Source organism: Ranitomeya imitator, chromosome 1 (assembly GCF_032444005.1).
Source record: "Ranitomeya imitator isolate aRanImi1 chromosome 1, aRanImi1.pri, whole genome shotgun sequence".
Classification (NCBI taxonomy): Eukaryota; Metazoa; Chordata; class Amphibia; order Anura; family Dendrobatidae; genus Ranitomeya; species Ranitomeya imitator.
The window spans coordinates 333,289,851-333,305,718 of NC_091282.1; the positions used below are offsets into that span (position 1 = coordinate 333,289,851).

Genomic DNA, 15,868 nt, shown 5'->3' on the forward strand with positions numbered 1-15,868 from the left:
ATTCCAGGTGACTACTCTATGAAGGATGCCAAGGGTGTGTAAAGCGATCATCCTAGTAAAAGTGGGGAGTGGGTACTTTGAGGAATCGACTGTTCCTTTGTAAATTCAGACTCAAGACAACAAAACCATGCTGTGGACAATCCAAAAGAAGAACAAAGCAAACCGCTGAATTAACAGGTGTGTCTAAACTTTACACCAGTACAGTATATTGGAGTAAGATTTTGTCACATATATTGTCTCCTTTAACATCATAACATTTCCAGGAGGAGATCGTGCCTCTTTAAGCTTTGTTCACATCTTGAATTTTTCAACTAATCCTGTTTTTGTGATGGAAGATAATGAAAAAAATGGATGCAAACAAAATAAATTATACAGCTTACTCAAAAAAACAGAAACTTGGTGTAGCCAAACAAAACTAAAGGCAACCGAGAATTAAAAAATAAAATCAAGTGTTGCCTTATAGATGCTTAATTTTTCATGTTTTTGGTCAACAGAAGTGAAAAGTGAATGCACTATGCAGATTTGTACCCAGTCTCAAATAGAGAAGAGGAAAATATAAAGATAAATACCACAACTGACAAAATCTTTTTAGAACCTGGCAGACAGGGTCATAATGAAGATCAGATCTCACCTTCCTCTTTAAATATAAAGCTATGCTTTCCTCGGATCCAGCTCATGTTCTCAAAACCCAACAGAGTGGCATCAACACGAAGTTTGGCCCCACTTTTCCATATCCGACAAATATCGCTGGGACAGAACCTGGAGAACAATGGAACTGCAAGATAATGGACAAATACGTTAACATTTTTCCGCCCCCAAGCACAAAACAATTTTCCTTTGGGGGCAAATTTGCTATAAATGAAGAGCGATTTTCAGCACTTGCAAAGCTAGATATCCAGCTGATGTCAATAGTTTCTGGCTATCCTTCCACAGCCAGAGAGGATAAAATTTTGGTTTCCTTATTGCGTGTGAATGTATTCAAGAAGAAATCTCATCAACATCTTCATTCCATAATCCGCTCGAATAATTATCTATGTAATGCTCTCCAAGTGTATTAAAATTCTTACAGAACGCAGTCTTCCATGGTTTCCAGCACTGCTCTGGTCCTCGCCTGGCCCATGTGATCTGAAAACAGGCTAGACAGCTCACATAAGGTTTTGTCTGTGGATCAGAAGCTTTCTCAATCTAAGGGTACCGTCACACTATACGATTTACCAACGATCACGACCAGCGATACGACCTGGCCGTGATCGTTGGTAAGTCATTGTGTGGTCGCTGGAGAGCTGTCACACAGACAGCTCTCCAGCGACCAACGATGCCGAAGTCCCCGGGTAACCAGGGTAAACATCGGGTTACTAAGTGCAGGGCCGCACTTAGTAACCCGATGTTTACCCTGGTTACCAGCGTAAAAAAAAACCCAAAACACTACATACTTACATTCCGGTGTCTGTCCCTTGCCGTCTGCTTCCCGCACTGACTGACTGCCGGCCGTAAAGTGAAAGCACAGCACAGCGCGCTGTGCTCTGCTTTCACTTTATGGCCGGCAGTCAGTCAGTGCGGGAAGCAGACGGCAAGGGACCTGACGGACACCGGAATGTAAGTATGTACTGTTTGTTTTTTTTTACATTTACGATGGTAACCAGGATAAACATCGGGTTACTAAGCGCGGCCCTGCGCTTAGTAACCCGATGTTTACCCTGGTTACAAGCGAACGCATCGCTGGATCGGTGTCACACACACCGATCTAGCGATGACAGCGGGAGATCCAGCGACGAAAGAATGTTCCAAACGATCTGCTACGACGTACGATTCTCAGCGGGGTCCCTGAACGCTGCTGCGTGTCAGACACAGCGATATCGTATGGATATCGCTGGAAAGTCACGAATCGTAACGTCGTAGCGATCAAAATGGCACTGTGTGACGGTCCCCTAAGTCTAAGAAGCCTTGTTTTAAGCCTCAGACTTAGGGCTCATTCCAAAATCAGTTTTCCACTGATCTGTGGGGTTGTTCAAATGTCCGTGTATTTTTGTTGACCCAGTAGTCTGCACAAAGTCATATAAGACATTTCCGATTTTCATCAATTCTTGGATCAAACTTGCCAAATGCAAGCCTATGGGGTGAAAGTAGTTAAAAAAAAAAAATAAAAAATTGTACAGCATCATGCCATCCATGTGCTGTCCTTTTTTTCATAAACTGTTTGACAGAAGAAGCTTGAGACACCTAATTTTTTTTTACATGCGAGAAAAACTGATGAACTTCTGATATCAAAATCTGACACTAACTAAATTCTGATAATCATTGATGGAGAGGACAGATTTTTTTAATACGAGAAAACTCACTGTCTGAATGAGCCCTTAAACTGGGAAAGCAGCTACCGCTCCAGAAGACTCTGCATGAGCCGGCTGCAGGGTGGTCATGTAAGACTGGAGCAGTGCTAGAAAACGGAGAGGTCGGCGATCAGCGAGTGGTTTTATACACTTACACACCATTACAACAATGAGAAGGGATTATTACGGAATAAACATGACAGAATTTAAATGCTCAGCACCCAATCAATTGAGACTAAGGCGCTCGTAAAGAGAATCCATTCGGCAATTATTTCCAAGATACAGCACTCTCTAAGAGAAAGATTTCTCTGTGATTTGTTTTTGCCAAATATAGTTTACAATCAAAGACCAGATATGAAGAGGTGACTAATATTTAACGTTTCAGCTCATCTCGAGTCTTGATCATAAAGTCATTTTTGTGTAGAGAAGTACTCCCCACAGTATGAATGGGAGGAAAAAAATGCTCATCTACCCTTAACTATGTAATGCGATTCAGGAGACTTGTAGCTTTGACCCTTAAGGTACCGTCACACTAGACGATATTGCTAGCGATCCGTGACGTTGCAGCGTCCTCGCTAGCGATATCGTCCAGTGTGACAGGCAGCAGCGATCAGGCCCCTGCTGTGCTGTCGCTGGTCGGGGAAGAAAGTCCAGAACTTTATTTGGTCGCTGGACTCCCCGCAGACATCGCTGAATCGGCGTGTGTGACACCGATTCAGCGATGTCTTCACTGGTAACCAGGGTAAACATCGGGTAACTAAGCGCAGGGCCGCGCTTAGTAACCCGATGTTTACCCTGGTTACCATCCTAAAAGTAAAAAAAACAAACACTACATACTTACCTACAGCCGTCTGTCCTCCAGCGCTGTGCTCTGCTCTCCTCCTGTACTGGCTGTGAGCGTCGGTCAGCCGGAAAGCAGAGCGGTGACGTCACCGCTCTGCTTTCCGGCCGCTGTGCTCACACAGACAGTACAGGAGGAGAGCAGAGCACAGCGCTGGAGGACAGACGGCTGTAGGTAAGTATGTAGCGTTTGTTTTTTTTACTTTTAGGATGGTAACCAGGGTAAACATTGGGTTACTAAGCGCGGCCCTGCGCTTAGTTACCCGATGTTTACCCTGGTTACCGGCATCGTTGGTCGCTGGAGAGCGGTCTGTGTGACAGCTCTCCAGCGACCAAACAGCGACGCTGCAGCGATCCGGATCGTTGTCGGTATCGCTGCAGCGTTGCTAAGTGTGACGGTACCTTTAAAGGGTTACAAATCATTATATAATGATCAGCACTGAATTTTGAACATAAATGGATTATCCACCAATTGGTCCATGCCATTCTTAATACTCAAATACTGTAGTCTCCCAAGTAAACTAAAAATACCTTATCCACACCTCCCGTGCCAGCGCAGATCCAGTGTTGTCGGCGTCTTGTCTACCGGAGCTTGCATAACATTATGTCATGCGAGTACTGAAGCACATCGGCTCTCTGACTGAGCACTCCACCCCTCAGACTTTAATTACAGCAGGATCCTACCTTGCCACATAAATCTGGGCTATTGCAGTAGCTTCAGTATCCAAGGCTACGACCACTCATATAGTGACAACTAGTTTACCGATAATGATTGTAACCACAGCGACTTATGAGAACTATACTACATTTCTAATTTGAGGCATTTGCAATTATTATTAATTCTACATAATACATATTGGGATAGGATAATGGAGATGGGAATACCTCTTTAATGTCATGCACACACCAGGAGACCTGGCGCCGCTATCACTAAAACTGCACCAGCGTGAAGGGGAGTGGAAAGGTAATTTTTATTTTACGGCACTTAAAAAAAGGGTTGTCTAGATCGTGGTCAATCCCCTTAAAGTGGAAACTGTACAATTAAACAAATAAATAATTCAAGAGAACATGAGAAACTTTGTAGTATGTCTTATCAGAGAAGAGACACTTCTTCCCCCACTTCATTCTGCTTCTTGAACTCACCACTATGAAAAAAAACAAACAAACAAAAAAAAAGGCTCAATTCCATCTCACGCAAGATAAGATGGAATGTCAGCAAAGTTTGTCAGGTTACGCCACCAATAATACTCTAATACAGGTACATCAAACTCAAATACACAGAGGGCAAAAATTAACCCCTCTGTGACCTTAGACGTACTATCCCGTCGAGGTGCCCTGGGCCTATCTGACCCTGGACAGGATAGTACGTCATAGCGATCGGCAGCGCTCACGGGGGAAGCGCCGCCGATCGCGGCCGGGTGTCAGCTGCTTATTGCAGCTGACATCCGGCACTATGTGCCAGGAGCGGTCACGGACCGCCCCCGGCACATTAACCCCCGGCACACCGCGATCAAAGATGATCGCGATGTGCCGGTGGTGCAAGGAAGCACCGCGCAGGGAGGGGGCTCCCTGCGGGCTTCCCTGAGACCCCCGCAGCAACGCGATGTGATCGCGTTGCTGCGAGGGTCTTACCTCGCTCCCTGCTTGTTCCAGGCCCGGATCCAAGATGGCCGCGGATCCGGGTCCTGCAGGGAGGGAGGTGTCTTCACAGAGCCTGCTCAGAGCAGGCACTGTGAAGGCTGCAGCGCTGCATGTCAGATCAGTGATCTGACAGAGTGCTGTGCAAACTGTCAGATCACTGATCTATGATGTCCCCCCCCTGGGACAAAGTAAAAAAGTTAAAAAAAAAAATTTCCAAATGAGTAAAAAAAAAAAATTTAAAAAAATATTCCTCAATAATGAAAAAAAAAAAAAAAAAAATATTATTCCCATAAATACATTTCTTCATCTAAATAAAAAAAAAAACAATAAAAGTGCACATATTTAGCATCGCCGCGTCCGTAACGACCCGACCTATAAAACTGGCCCACTAGTTAACCCCTTCAGTAAACACCGTAAGAAAAAAAGAAAAAAAAAAAGAGAGGCAAAAAACAACGCTTTATTATCATACCGCCGAACAAAAAGTGGAATAACACGCAATCAAAAAGACAGATATAAATAACCATGGTACCGCTGAAAACGTCATCTTGTCCCGCAAAAAATGAACCGCCATACAGCATCATCAGCAAAAAAATAAAGTTATAGTCCTGAGAATAAAGCGATGCAAAAATAATTATTTTTTCTGTAAAATAGTTTTTATCGTATAAAAGCGCCAAAACATAAAAAAATGATATAAATGAGGTGTCGATGTAATCGTACTGACCCGAAGAATAAAACTGCTTTATCAATTTTACCAAACGCGGAACGGTATAAACGCCTCCCCCAAGAGAAATTCATGAATAGCTGGTTTTTGGTCATACTTCCTCACAAAAATCGGAATAAAAAGCGATCAAAAAAGTCACGTGCCCGAAAATGTTACCAATAAAAACGTCAACTCGTCCCGCAAAAAACAAGACCTCACATGACTCTGTGGACCAAAATATGGAAAAATTATAGCTCTCAAAATGTGGTAACGCAAAAAATATTTTTTGCAATAAAAAGCATCTTTCAGTGTGTGACGGCTGCCAATCATAAAAATCCGCTAAAAAACCCGCTATAAAAGTAAATCACACCCCCCTTCATCACCCCCTTAGTTAGGGAAAAATAAAAAAAATGTATTTATTTCCATTTTCCCATTAGGGCTAGGGTTAGGGGTAGGGCTAGGGCTAGAGTTAGGGTTGGGGCTAAAGTTAGGGTTAGGGTTTAGATTACATTTACACTTGGGAATAGGGTTGGGATTAGGGTTAGGGGTGTGTCAGGGTTAGAGGTGTGGTTAGGGTTACCGTTGGAATTAAGGTTAGGGGTGTGTTTGGATTAGGGTTTCAGTTATAATTGGGGGGTTTCCACTGTTTAGGCACATCAGGGGCTCTCCAAACACGACATGGCGTCCGATCTCAATTCCAGCCAATTCTGCGTTGAAAAAGTAAAACAGTGCTCCTTTCCTTTCGAGCTCTCCCGTGTGCTCAAACAGGGGTTTACCCCAACATATGGGGTATCAGCGTACTCAGGACAAATAGGACAACAACATTTGGGGTCCAATTTCTCCTGTTACCCTTGAGAAAATACAAAACTGGGGGCTAAAAAATAATTTTTGTGGGAAAACAAAAAGATTTTTTATTTTCACGGCTCTGCGTTATAAACTGTAGTGAAACACTTGGGGGTTCAAAAGTTCTCACAACACATCTAGATAAGTTTGTGGGGGGGTCTAGTTTCCAATATGGTGTCACTTGTGGGGGGTTTCTACTGTTTAGGTACATTAGGGGCTCTGCAAACGCAATGTGACGCCTGCAGACCAATCCATCTAAGTCTGCATTCCAAATGATGCTCCTTCCCTTCCGAGCCCTCCCATGCGCCCAAACGGTGGTTCCCCCCCCACATATGGGGTATCAGCGTACTCCGGACAAATTGGACAACAACTTTTGGGGTCCAATTTCTCCTGTTACCCTAGGGAAAATACAAAACTGGGGGCTAAAAAATAATTTTTGTGGGAAAAAAATTGTTTTATTTTTATGGCTCTGCATTATAAACTTCTGTGAAGCCCTTGGTGGGTCAAAGTGCTCACCACACATCCAGATAAGTTCCTTAGGGGGTCTACTTTCCAAAATGTTGTCACTTGTGGGGGGTTTCAATGTTTAGGCACATCAGTGGCTCTCCAAATGCAACATGGCGTCCCATCTCAATTCCTGTCAATTTTGGCATGAAAAGTCAAACGGTGCTCCTTCCCTTCCGAGCTCTACCATGTGCCCAAACAGTGGTTTACCGCCACATATGGGGTATCAGCGTACTCAGGACAAATTGTACAACAACTTTTGAGGTCCAATTTCTTCTCTTACCCTTGGAAAAATAAAAAATTGGGGGCGAAAATATAATTTTTGTGAAAAAATATGATTTTTTATTTTTACGGTTCTGCATTATAAACTTCTGTGAAGCACTTGGTGGGTCAAAGTGCTCACTACACCTCTAGATAAGTTCCTTAGGGGGTCTACTTTCCAAAATGGTGTCACTTGTGGGGGGTTTCAATGTTTAAACACATCAGTGGCTCTCCAAACGCAACACGGTGTCCCATCTCAATTCCTGTCAATTTTGCATTGAAAAGTCAAATTGCCCTCCTTCGCTTCCAAGCTCTGTCATGCACCCAAACAGTGGTTTACCCCCACATATGGGGTATCGGCGTACTCAGGACAAATTGTACAACAACTTTTGGGGTCCATTTTCTCCTGTTACCCTTGGTAAAATAAAACAAATTGGAGCTGAAGTAAATTTTTTGTGAAAAAAAGTTAAAATGTTCATTTTTATTTAAACATTCCAAAAATTCCTATGAAACACCTGAAGGGTTAATAAACTTCTTGAATGTGGTTTTGAGCACCTTGAGGGGTGTAGTTTTTAGAATGGTGTCACACTTGGGTATTTTCTATCATATAGACCCCTCAAAATGACTTCAAATGAGATGTGGTCCCTAAAAAAAAAATGGTGTTGTAAAAATGAGAAATTGCTGGTCAACTTTTAACCCTTATAACTCCCTAACAAAAAAAAATTTTGGTTCCAAAATTGTGCTGATGTAAAGTAGACATGTGGGAAATGTTACTTATTAAGTATTTTGTGTGACATATCTCTGTGATTTAATTGCATAAAAATTCAAAGTTTGAAAATTGCAAAATTTTCGCCAAATTTCCGTTTTTTTCACAAATAAACGCAGGTACTATCAAAGAAATTTTACCACTATCATGAAGTACAATATGTCACGAGAAAACAATGTCAGAATCACCAGGATCCGTTGAAGCGTTCCAGAGTTATAACCTCATAAAGGGACAGTGGTCAGAATTGTAAAAATTGGCCTGGTCATTGACGTGCAAACCACCCTTGGGGGTAAAGGGGTTAAAAAAAAACAAAAAAAACAAAACTTGGACAAAGTCCTGGTCCGACCTTGAAATTTCTTAAAACTGTCTACAATTGAGGACATTTTTACTTAAAGGGAACCAGTCACCCCCAAAATCGAAGATGAGCTTAGCCCACCAGCATCAGGGGCTTATCTACAGCATTCTGTAATGCTGTAGATAAGCCCCGATGTATCCTGAAAGATGAGAGAGAAGCTATATTATTAGTCATCCAGGGGTGGCCCCGCTGCAGTCCAGTCCCTCCCATCTTCTTACGATGATGTCCTCTTCTTGTATTCACGCTGTGGCTCCGGCGTACTTTGCCTGCCTTGTTGATGTCAGAGAGGCCCCACGCCTGCGCACTGCAGTAGTTTGCTCTGCCCTCAACAAGGCAGACAAAGTACGCCTGCGCTGGAGCTGCAGTGTGAAGACCAGAAGAGGACGTCATCCTATGAAGAAAGGAGGCCCCAGAACGGACCGCGACACCCATTGAACCAGGACCGCCCACCCAGGTGAGTATAATCTAACCTCTTTTTCTCATCTTTCAGGATACATCGGGGGCTTATCTACAGCATTACAGAATGCTGTAGACAAGCCCCTGGTGCCGGTGGGCTTAGCTCATCTTCAATTTTGGGGGTGACAGGTTCCCATTAACCCCTTTCTGCCAGCTGACGGAATAGTACATCAGCTGGCAGAACCCCCGCTTTGAGGTGGGCTCCGGCGGAGAGCCCACCTCAAAGCCGCGACATGTCAGCTGTTTTGTACAACTGACATGTGCGCGCGGAATCGCGATCCACCCGCGCCCATTAACTAGTTAAATGCCACTGTCAAACTCTGACAGCTGCATTTAACTAGCGCTCCCGGCCGGAAGTGCTCGCACCGCTGACCCCATCACATGATCAGGGGTCATCGGTGCGTTGCCATAACAACCAGAGGTCTCCTTGAGACCTCTATGGTTGTTGATGGCCGATTGCTTTGAGCGCAACCCTGTGGTCGGCGTTCAAAGCATCCCTGCTATATAGAGGTGATCTGTACTTCACCTCTATGTAGCAGAGGCGATCGAATTGTGCATGCTTCTAGCCTCCTATGGAGGCTATTGAAGCATGCCAAAATTAAAAAAAAAAAAAAAGTTCAAATCACCCCCCTTTCACCCCAATCAAAATTTAAAAAATAAATAAATAAAAAAAAATCAAACCTACACATATTTGGTATCGCCGGGTTCAGAATTGCCCAATCAATAAAAACAAAGGATTAACCTGATCGCTAAATGGCGTAGCGAGAAAAAAAAATCAAAACGCCAAAATTACGTATTTTTGGTCGCCGCAACATTGCATTAAAATGCAATAACAGGTGATCAAAAGAACATATCTGCACCAAAATGGGATCATTAAAAATGTTAGCTCGTCACGCAAAAAATAAGCCCTCACCCGACCCCAGATCACGAAAATTGGAGACGATACTGTTATCGGAAAATTGTGCAATTTTTTTTTTTTTTTTTTTTTACCACTTAGATAAAAGAGAACCTAGACATGTTTGGTGTCTATGAACTCGAAATGACCTGGAGAATCATAATGGCAGGTCAGTTTTAGCATTTAGTGAACCTAGCAAAAAAGCCAAACAAAAAACAAGTGTGGGATTGCACTTTTTTTGCAACTTCACTGCACTTGGAATTTTTTTCCTGCTTTTTGTTACACAACATGGTAAAACCAATGGTGTTGTTCAAAAGTACAACTCTTCCCGCAAAAAATAAGCCCTCACATGGCCATATTGATGGAAAAAAAAAAAAAAAAAAAGTTATGGCTCTGGAAATAAGGGGAGCGAAAAACGAAAACAAAAAAAGCTCCGGCGGTGAAGGGGTTAACAACTGTGACTGCAGACTGAATCCTCTCAGTGCATGCCCTGCTCCCTGTGAGAATTCTCCAGTCACAGCGGTCACGTGATTTTAAGTATGCATTATGCAAACTCCTGGCCAGAACCTGACTGCACTGTTTTGGTATGCTCAATACTAGTATATTGCAAGAGGCCAAAAACAGCCTAGTGAGGTTCTGGCCAGAGGTTTGCATATCGCATACTTGCGGTCAGTTCCCGAAGCGAACAATCCTCAAAGCGAGCAGTGTGCACTGGGAGGATTTACAAGTCTGCAGTCACATGGAGTCAGTACAGACTTGTCATTTTAAACTGGACAACTCCTTTAATGAATCTCAAGATGACTGTAGCTGAAATGGCGCCTCCCAGGTTCGACACCAGGGACGTGCCATTACTCCTTCAGGGTACAACTCCACTCTCACTGTTTGCTGCAGGGGCGAGTTACCTCACAGGAAGAGCACTAGATTCAAGCACTTTATGCTGGACCCCATTCCTACTCTTCGCTACAGAACCTGGGTATGGGAGAGAGGGGTAGGCAGGGGAGGTGATGCTGGTGTTCTTTCTCTGGTGCCTTTTAAGACGGCAAATTTTGGATCTTGAAGTAAAACTTAAGCACACTAGCTATTCGACAAGACTGAAATCAAAAGCCTCAAGAATGTAGCAAAAAAAAAAAAAACAAGTGGTATGGAATGAACATAAGCAAACCTACAATGCTGTAATGTTCAGCCCAGGAGAGCAGTACGTGTGAGGAACCCCTCCTGTGTTTCAGAATGGCACAGGAAAGAGTACAATTTTCCCGCCGCGTCCTCCCAGCAGAGGCAAGCTGCAGTCACATGGGAATTTACTAGATACACAAGAAACGTCTCATCTATCCTTGCACAGAAGCATCTCTTGTCTGGTCACCTGCTAGGACAGTGCAGTGGGAGGTCTGAAGAATTGCCGGCAAGTAACATTACATTCACTGTGCACAGGGCACTTGCTTGTCTCTGATGCAGTTCCTTCAGACTGCAGAACAGGGGTGTGAGGGCTGTCTTCCTTGCAGGCTTCATATTATCAGCTCACGGGCCAGATTTGGCCTGCGGGCTACAGTTTGACACATGTGCTCTAAAGGTAAGGGAGGGTAGAAGAGGAGTAAGGAGCAGATTGGGGAAAAACTACCAGAGAGATAGTCTGAGCTTTGTAGCAAATCTTTTACCTCACCCCAGGGCTGGATTCACATCTACACAGCTCAGTACTACTGTTGTGTCTGTATTCTAACTAAGGGATGAAGAGTAAGAATCCCTCTCTCTCTTTGTGTCATGTATGGGCGACCTCGTAGCAGATAATCTCCTCTCTCCTTCTACCTGCTCAAAGTCAATTGCAAAAAAAGAGGCAAAGCCTGCAGTGGGGAAAACATGTGAAAATGTAAAACATAACACACAGAATAGCCAATAAAGAAGGTTATTCCTCATGTGAATATACGATAGCCTATTCTGGATATAGCTGGAGGAATATAAGAACCATAAAAGCATAAAACATTGACAAAATAAAAACCAGTAAAAACCTGTATGAGCGAGTTTGATGTCAAAATGTTTTTGTATTGTGTAAAATTTGGTATCAGCTTACCCCAGCTTGTGAACTCCCATTTCATTTCCACATAAAAATCAGAAGCCTGATGAAAAATAAAACAAAAGAGAAAATGATGTGAACCTGCCATTTACTAATAAATGCTAAATATAACGCATCATAATAAATGAGATCTGCCTCTCATTAAAATGCTTCTAATGTATAGCGCCTATCCAATATTTAAAAAAAAAAAATATATAGATTATATTGAGATAGGATAATACATCCGAAACGTTGCCACGCCATTTGGGCATTAAAGTCCACTTTTTTTCTGCAGCGATTAGACTTAGCTTCGGTCGCTGGAGTTGCACAGGCAGATGGATTATTAAAAGGAACCTGTCAGCAGGGTAGTGCACGGTAACCTACACACAGTGTCAGGTCGGCGCTGTTATACCAATTAAAATGATACCTTGGTTGGTTGACGAAATCTGTCTTGTGGTTGTTCAATCTCTATTTTTAGTTAACGATATGCTTGTGCTTTGGGGTGGCCTGTAGGGTGGGTCTTTATGTGGTGCTTTGCTTACATACCCATCTGTATGACCTCAATGACCTGCACCCAATTTTACATATTGAATATAATATGTATTGAAAAAATAAAATAACCCCATCCAGCAGGCAGGTGCTGCAGCATGATCACATCTATAATATGCAATCCATTTTATTTAGTGATATATATTTATTCTGGAAAAAAAAAAAAGAAAGAAAAAAAACTCTGTCTCAAAATGACGCTGGCCGTGCCGTAGCAGCCATCGGTGACCCGATAGATGCTACTGCACAGGCGCCACCATATTGGTGGAGACTAGTTTGTTTTTTTTCCTCCGGCAAAATGGCACGGCTGGCACCATTTTGAGAGACTTTTTTTTTTTTTTTTCAGAATAAATGTAGATCACTAAATAAAATAATTGAATGCATATTATACATGCGACCATGCTGCAGCAATGTGATTTTTCTTTTTCACTATACATTATATTCAGTATGTAAAATAGGGGGTAGGTCAGTGAGGGATCGGTGACCTGTCATAAGCCATCAGTATGAATAGCTAAGCAGAGAACCACATGCAGAAAAATAGTGTAGTGGGGCCTTAAAACAGTGGGCAGATATGACACTTGGAATAGCGTTAAGGAAAAAAAAAGGTTCTCAAATAATCGGTTGCGGTGTTGACCTGGCCCCTACAGTATGGTGTTCGTATAGATTAGTATAAAGTCACCTCCAGCGTCTTCTTCAGTAGTTCAGGTACTCCTCCAAGGGCTGTGGATGCCTTGTGATATTCCCGATACTGCAGAACCATCTGCACCATCTCTGGGTCTCCTGTGCTGACTGCTTCATGCAAAACTGGAAGACATTATGTGCTGTAAATACACTACAAATATACAGGCACATTACAAGAAGCATGCACTTAGTGACTATGGAGGCTGATCATTCCCTTCATGGGCATGTGTGCCAGATCACAATTTATGTTAAATCAGAAAAATAAGCTTCTTCCCCCACTTATGGGCCACTTTCTCTTACGTTTTGCCTCAATTCTTCGAGTCTCTGTGAACAGCAGACATGATAACACTAATTCACCCACTAGCTCAGAGACTACTGAAAATTAAAGAGAACCGCTATCACAGGGGAAGCCGTGTGAAAAAGTCACAAATCAAGTAATGAAAATAAAAGAAGAATGGGTGCTCCATGTGTAAAATCGGTGGAAAGCTAGGGAATAGACTCATTTGCAAGCAACACTGCATGAAGTTTAGAAGGTAAAGGGGATGTGGCTGCTGATCCACCTGCTGAACCTGGTACCGGTCAGAGGAAAATAAAAAAAGAGGTAATGTGACTAAAAGGTCGAAAACGGGAGACTTTGACAATGCGCTTCAGAGTTGCTCTAAGCCTTTCGTCAAGTCTGATGATGACGTTAGAACAACTCCTTAATGCCTTGCCGATAAAGTCTAACTTTTTTGATCTTTTGGTCACATACCGCCTTTTTTTTTTCTTAAATTAGTCCCTTCTATTCTAAATCAAGTAATGGGCACAGCGTGATTTCTCATGTAGGCACAACAGCTTATCCTGAAAACTTACTTGAAGAGTACAATAATCCCTAAATAGCACTCTAAAAACCTTTTATTTCTCCGTGATGATAACTCTGGTATATCAATGAATAGATTCACCCCATACTGAAGGAGTGTGCACACAGATGACATCGATTAAGGTAGTTCACTCTGTACGCACACAGAAATGTTCTATCACACTGAATGAATTCAAATTAATGGAGCAAAATTTAATACAAGGGACAAAAAAAAAAAAAAAAAAGTACATTACCAGTCCATCCATCTCTGTTTTCTTTTGTGACATCTGCTTTATGCCTGAGAAGTACCCTAGCAGACTCAAGATGTCCTAGGGAAACCGCAAGGTGCAACGGTGTCCTGCCACGTGGGTCCAGCTCCTCAATATCCTGTTGCGAAAAATGAAAATTGGCAATTAAAAGCACCTGTTTAATATAATTTATTTTACTAGATGAAACAGGAGAAGACCGAAGGGACACTCCTCTGCTGCTACATTAGTACCACATCTGGCTTTGACCTTGGAAATGGCGCATGCAAGCAATTTGGGTGTACAATGTTTGTCCACTTAAAGCAATGAAACTGGAAGGAATATAGCTTACAAATATCCAAAATGCATATATGGATTGCTTTAGAGTTATGGGTGCCCCTAGGTTCTAGAATATCAACAGGGAAGGATATGTCCAATTGCAGTTAAAGTGGTGTGTTCATCTTTCTTGTTGAAGGGGCGGTGCGCTCCTGAAGACTGACAGCTCTGACCTGCGGTATGGCTGGCCTCAACTGTGCCCTCTCCCATGCTGCTGGGACAGTCAAGCCAGTTGGCTGGATTCGGCTAGCGTCAGAGTGGCACTTGCACGCACAGCGTCTTGCTTAGGAGACTTGCCACTCTGAAGTCTAGCTATGTGCCGTCCACTATAGAAAAAAAAAATTACCTCCACTCTTGGGAACGGAGTGTATTTTTAATAAGAGGTCAGTATCAAAGTTGCCCTGTTTTTACATATTCTTACCATTAACGAACATGAGAACCCCCTTTAAATCTAGACAAATTAATGAAGAGTGCGCTATGAGACGGATCATATTATCAGCCCACAAACCCATATACATCGACAATAGAGCTAGACGTAAATTATTTAGTCCGCTGAAACCTCTGTTTTTTTGGCTGTCAGACATGAGGAATTAGTATTAGAGTAGCCACAAATATAGATGGCATACAGAAATCACAGCTCCTGGCTTGGAATATTCTTTATTAGAGGCATATTCTAATGATTAACAATTCAGAAATCTCCTTCACCTATGGGAGGAAGAGAGGGATTTTTGGGTGCAGAAATCATATTGCAGACTGTATGATTACCGCAGTCACGAGGATTTCTGAGATTCCCTGTAGATCCGGAATACCTGTTCATTATCTACTGGCACCTTGGTTTGTAAGAGGATAGTGGTCTTCCAATGTATTTGTGCTAGCCTACGATGGTGACGAACTGGACACAAGCCAGCACTCAAATGAAAACCTCAGGCACAATAAGACTAAAGACGTGATTAATCCATCGCAGTTAAGTGCCCATTAATAGTAAATGGTTTGGGGTAATAGAAAGAGGATTACAATAATTAGGAATATAACTACAGTATCACACAATAAGATGTCAAAGAAAAAGCCTTTAGTAAATGTAAGCCAGTACCCACATTTATAGAAATCCTGCCAATACATTCATCTCTATTATGCAGCATATGAGCAATATGAAACCCCGGCGGGGATTTCTCCAATGCAGCAGTGCAGGCTTAGTTACCGGCATGCTTATTACCAGTCAATAACAATAGAATGAAAATATTAAAAAGGAATAAAACCGTATTGAAAAATGTATCAACTGAAAATATTAATAATTCTTCACATAATGCAACGATTACTGCAGGGGTTATACTACGGTAATAGAAGACAACACTGCCCTGAATACTACTAGGGGCTCCTACTATCAATGGATCTAGCATATCCCAGTTTAAGACCAACAAGACCCACTTTAATTGCTTTTACCATACACATTAATTGGGCTGTCATACAGATGTACAAATCGGGACAGATCTGACCGCCATGCACAGACTAGTCAGATATCAAGGCAAACAGACAAACCGGAGCAAGCAGCGGCAGAGAGTCAACCCTAGATCCAGGGAGGGTATATAATGC

The 15,868-nt window shown here is 42.6% G+C and overlaps 1 protein-coding gene across 4 annotated transcripts in view; it reads right to left on the bottom strand.

Annotated features, from left to right (window-relative positions):
• Positions 1-15,868, bottom strand: part of ANKRD13A (ankyrin repeat domain 13A) — a 74,711-nt gene that overhangs the window by 33,260 nt on the left and 25,583 nt on the right. For all 4 annotated transcript variants that reach the window (XR_011319445.1, XR_011319444.1, XM_069759244.1 and 1 more), the window contains exons 3-6: positions 13,952-14,084; positions 12,858-12,982; positions 11,651-11,696; positions 632-775 (exon numbers count right to left, since the gene is read on the bottom strand). Coding sequence is in view for 2 of the 4 variants with exons in the window: in XM_069759244.1 (XP_069615345.1) it covers positions 632-775; positions 11,651-11,696; positions 12,858-12,982; positions 13,952-14,084 (448 nt within the window). In the remaining 2 variants the exon portion in view is untranslated. The remainder of the gene's footprint in view (positions 1-631; positions 776-11,650; positions 11,697-12,857; positions 12,983-13,951; positions 14,085-15,868) is intronic.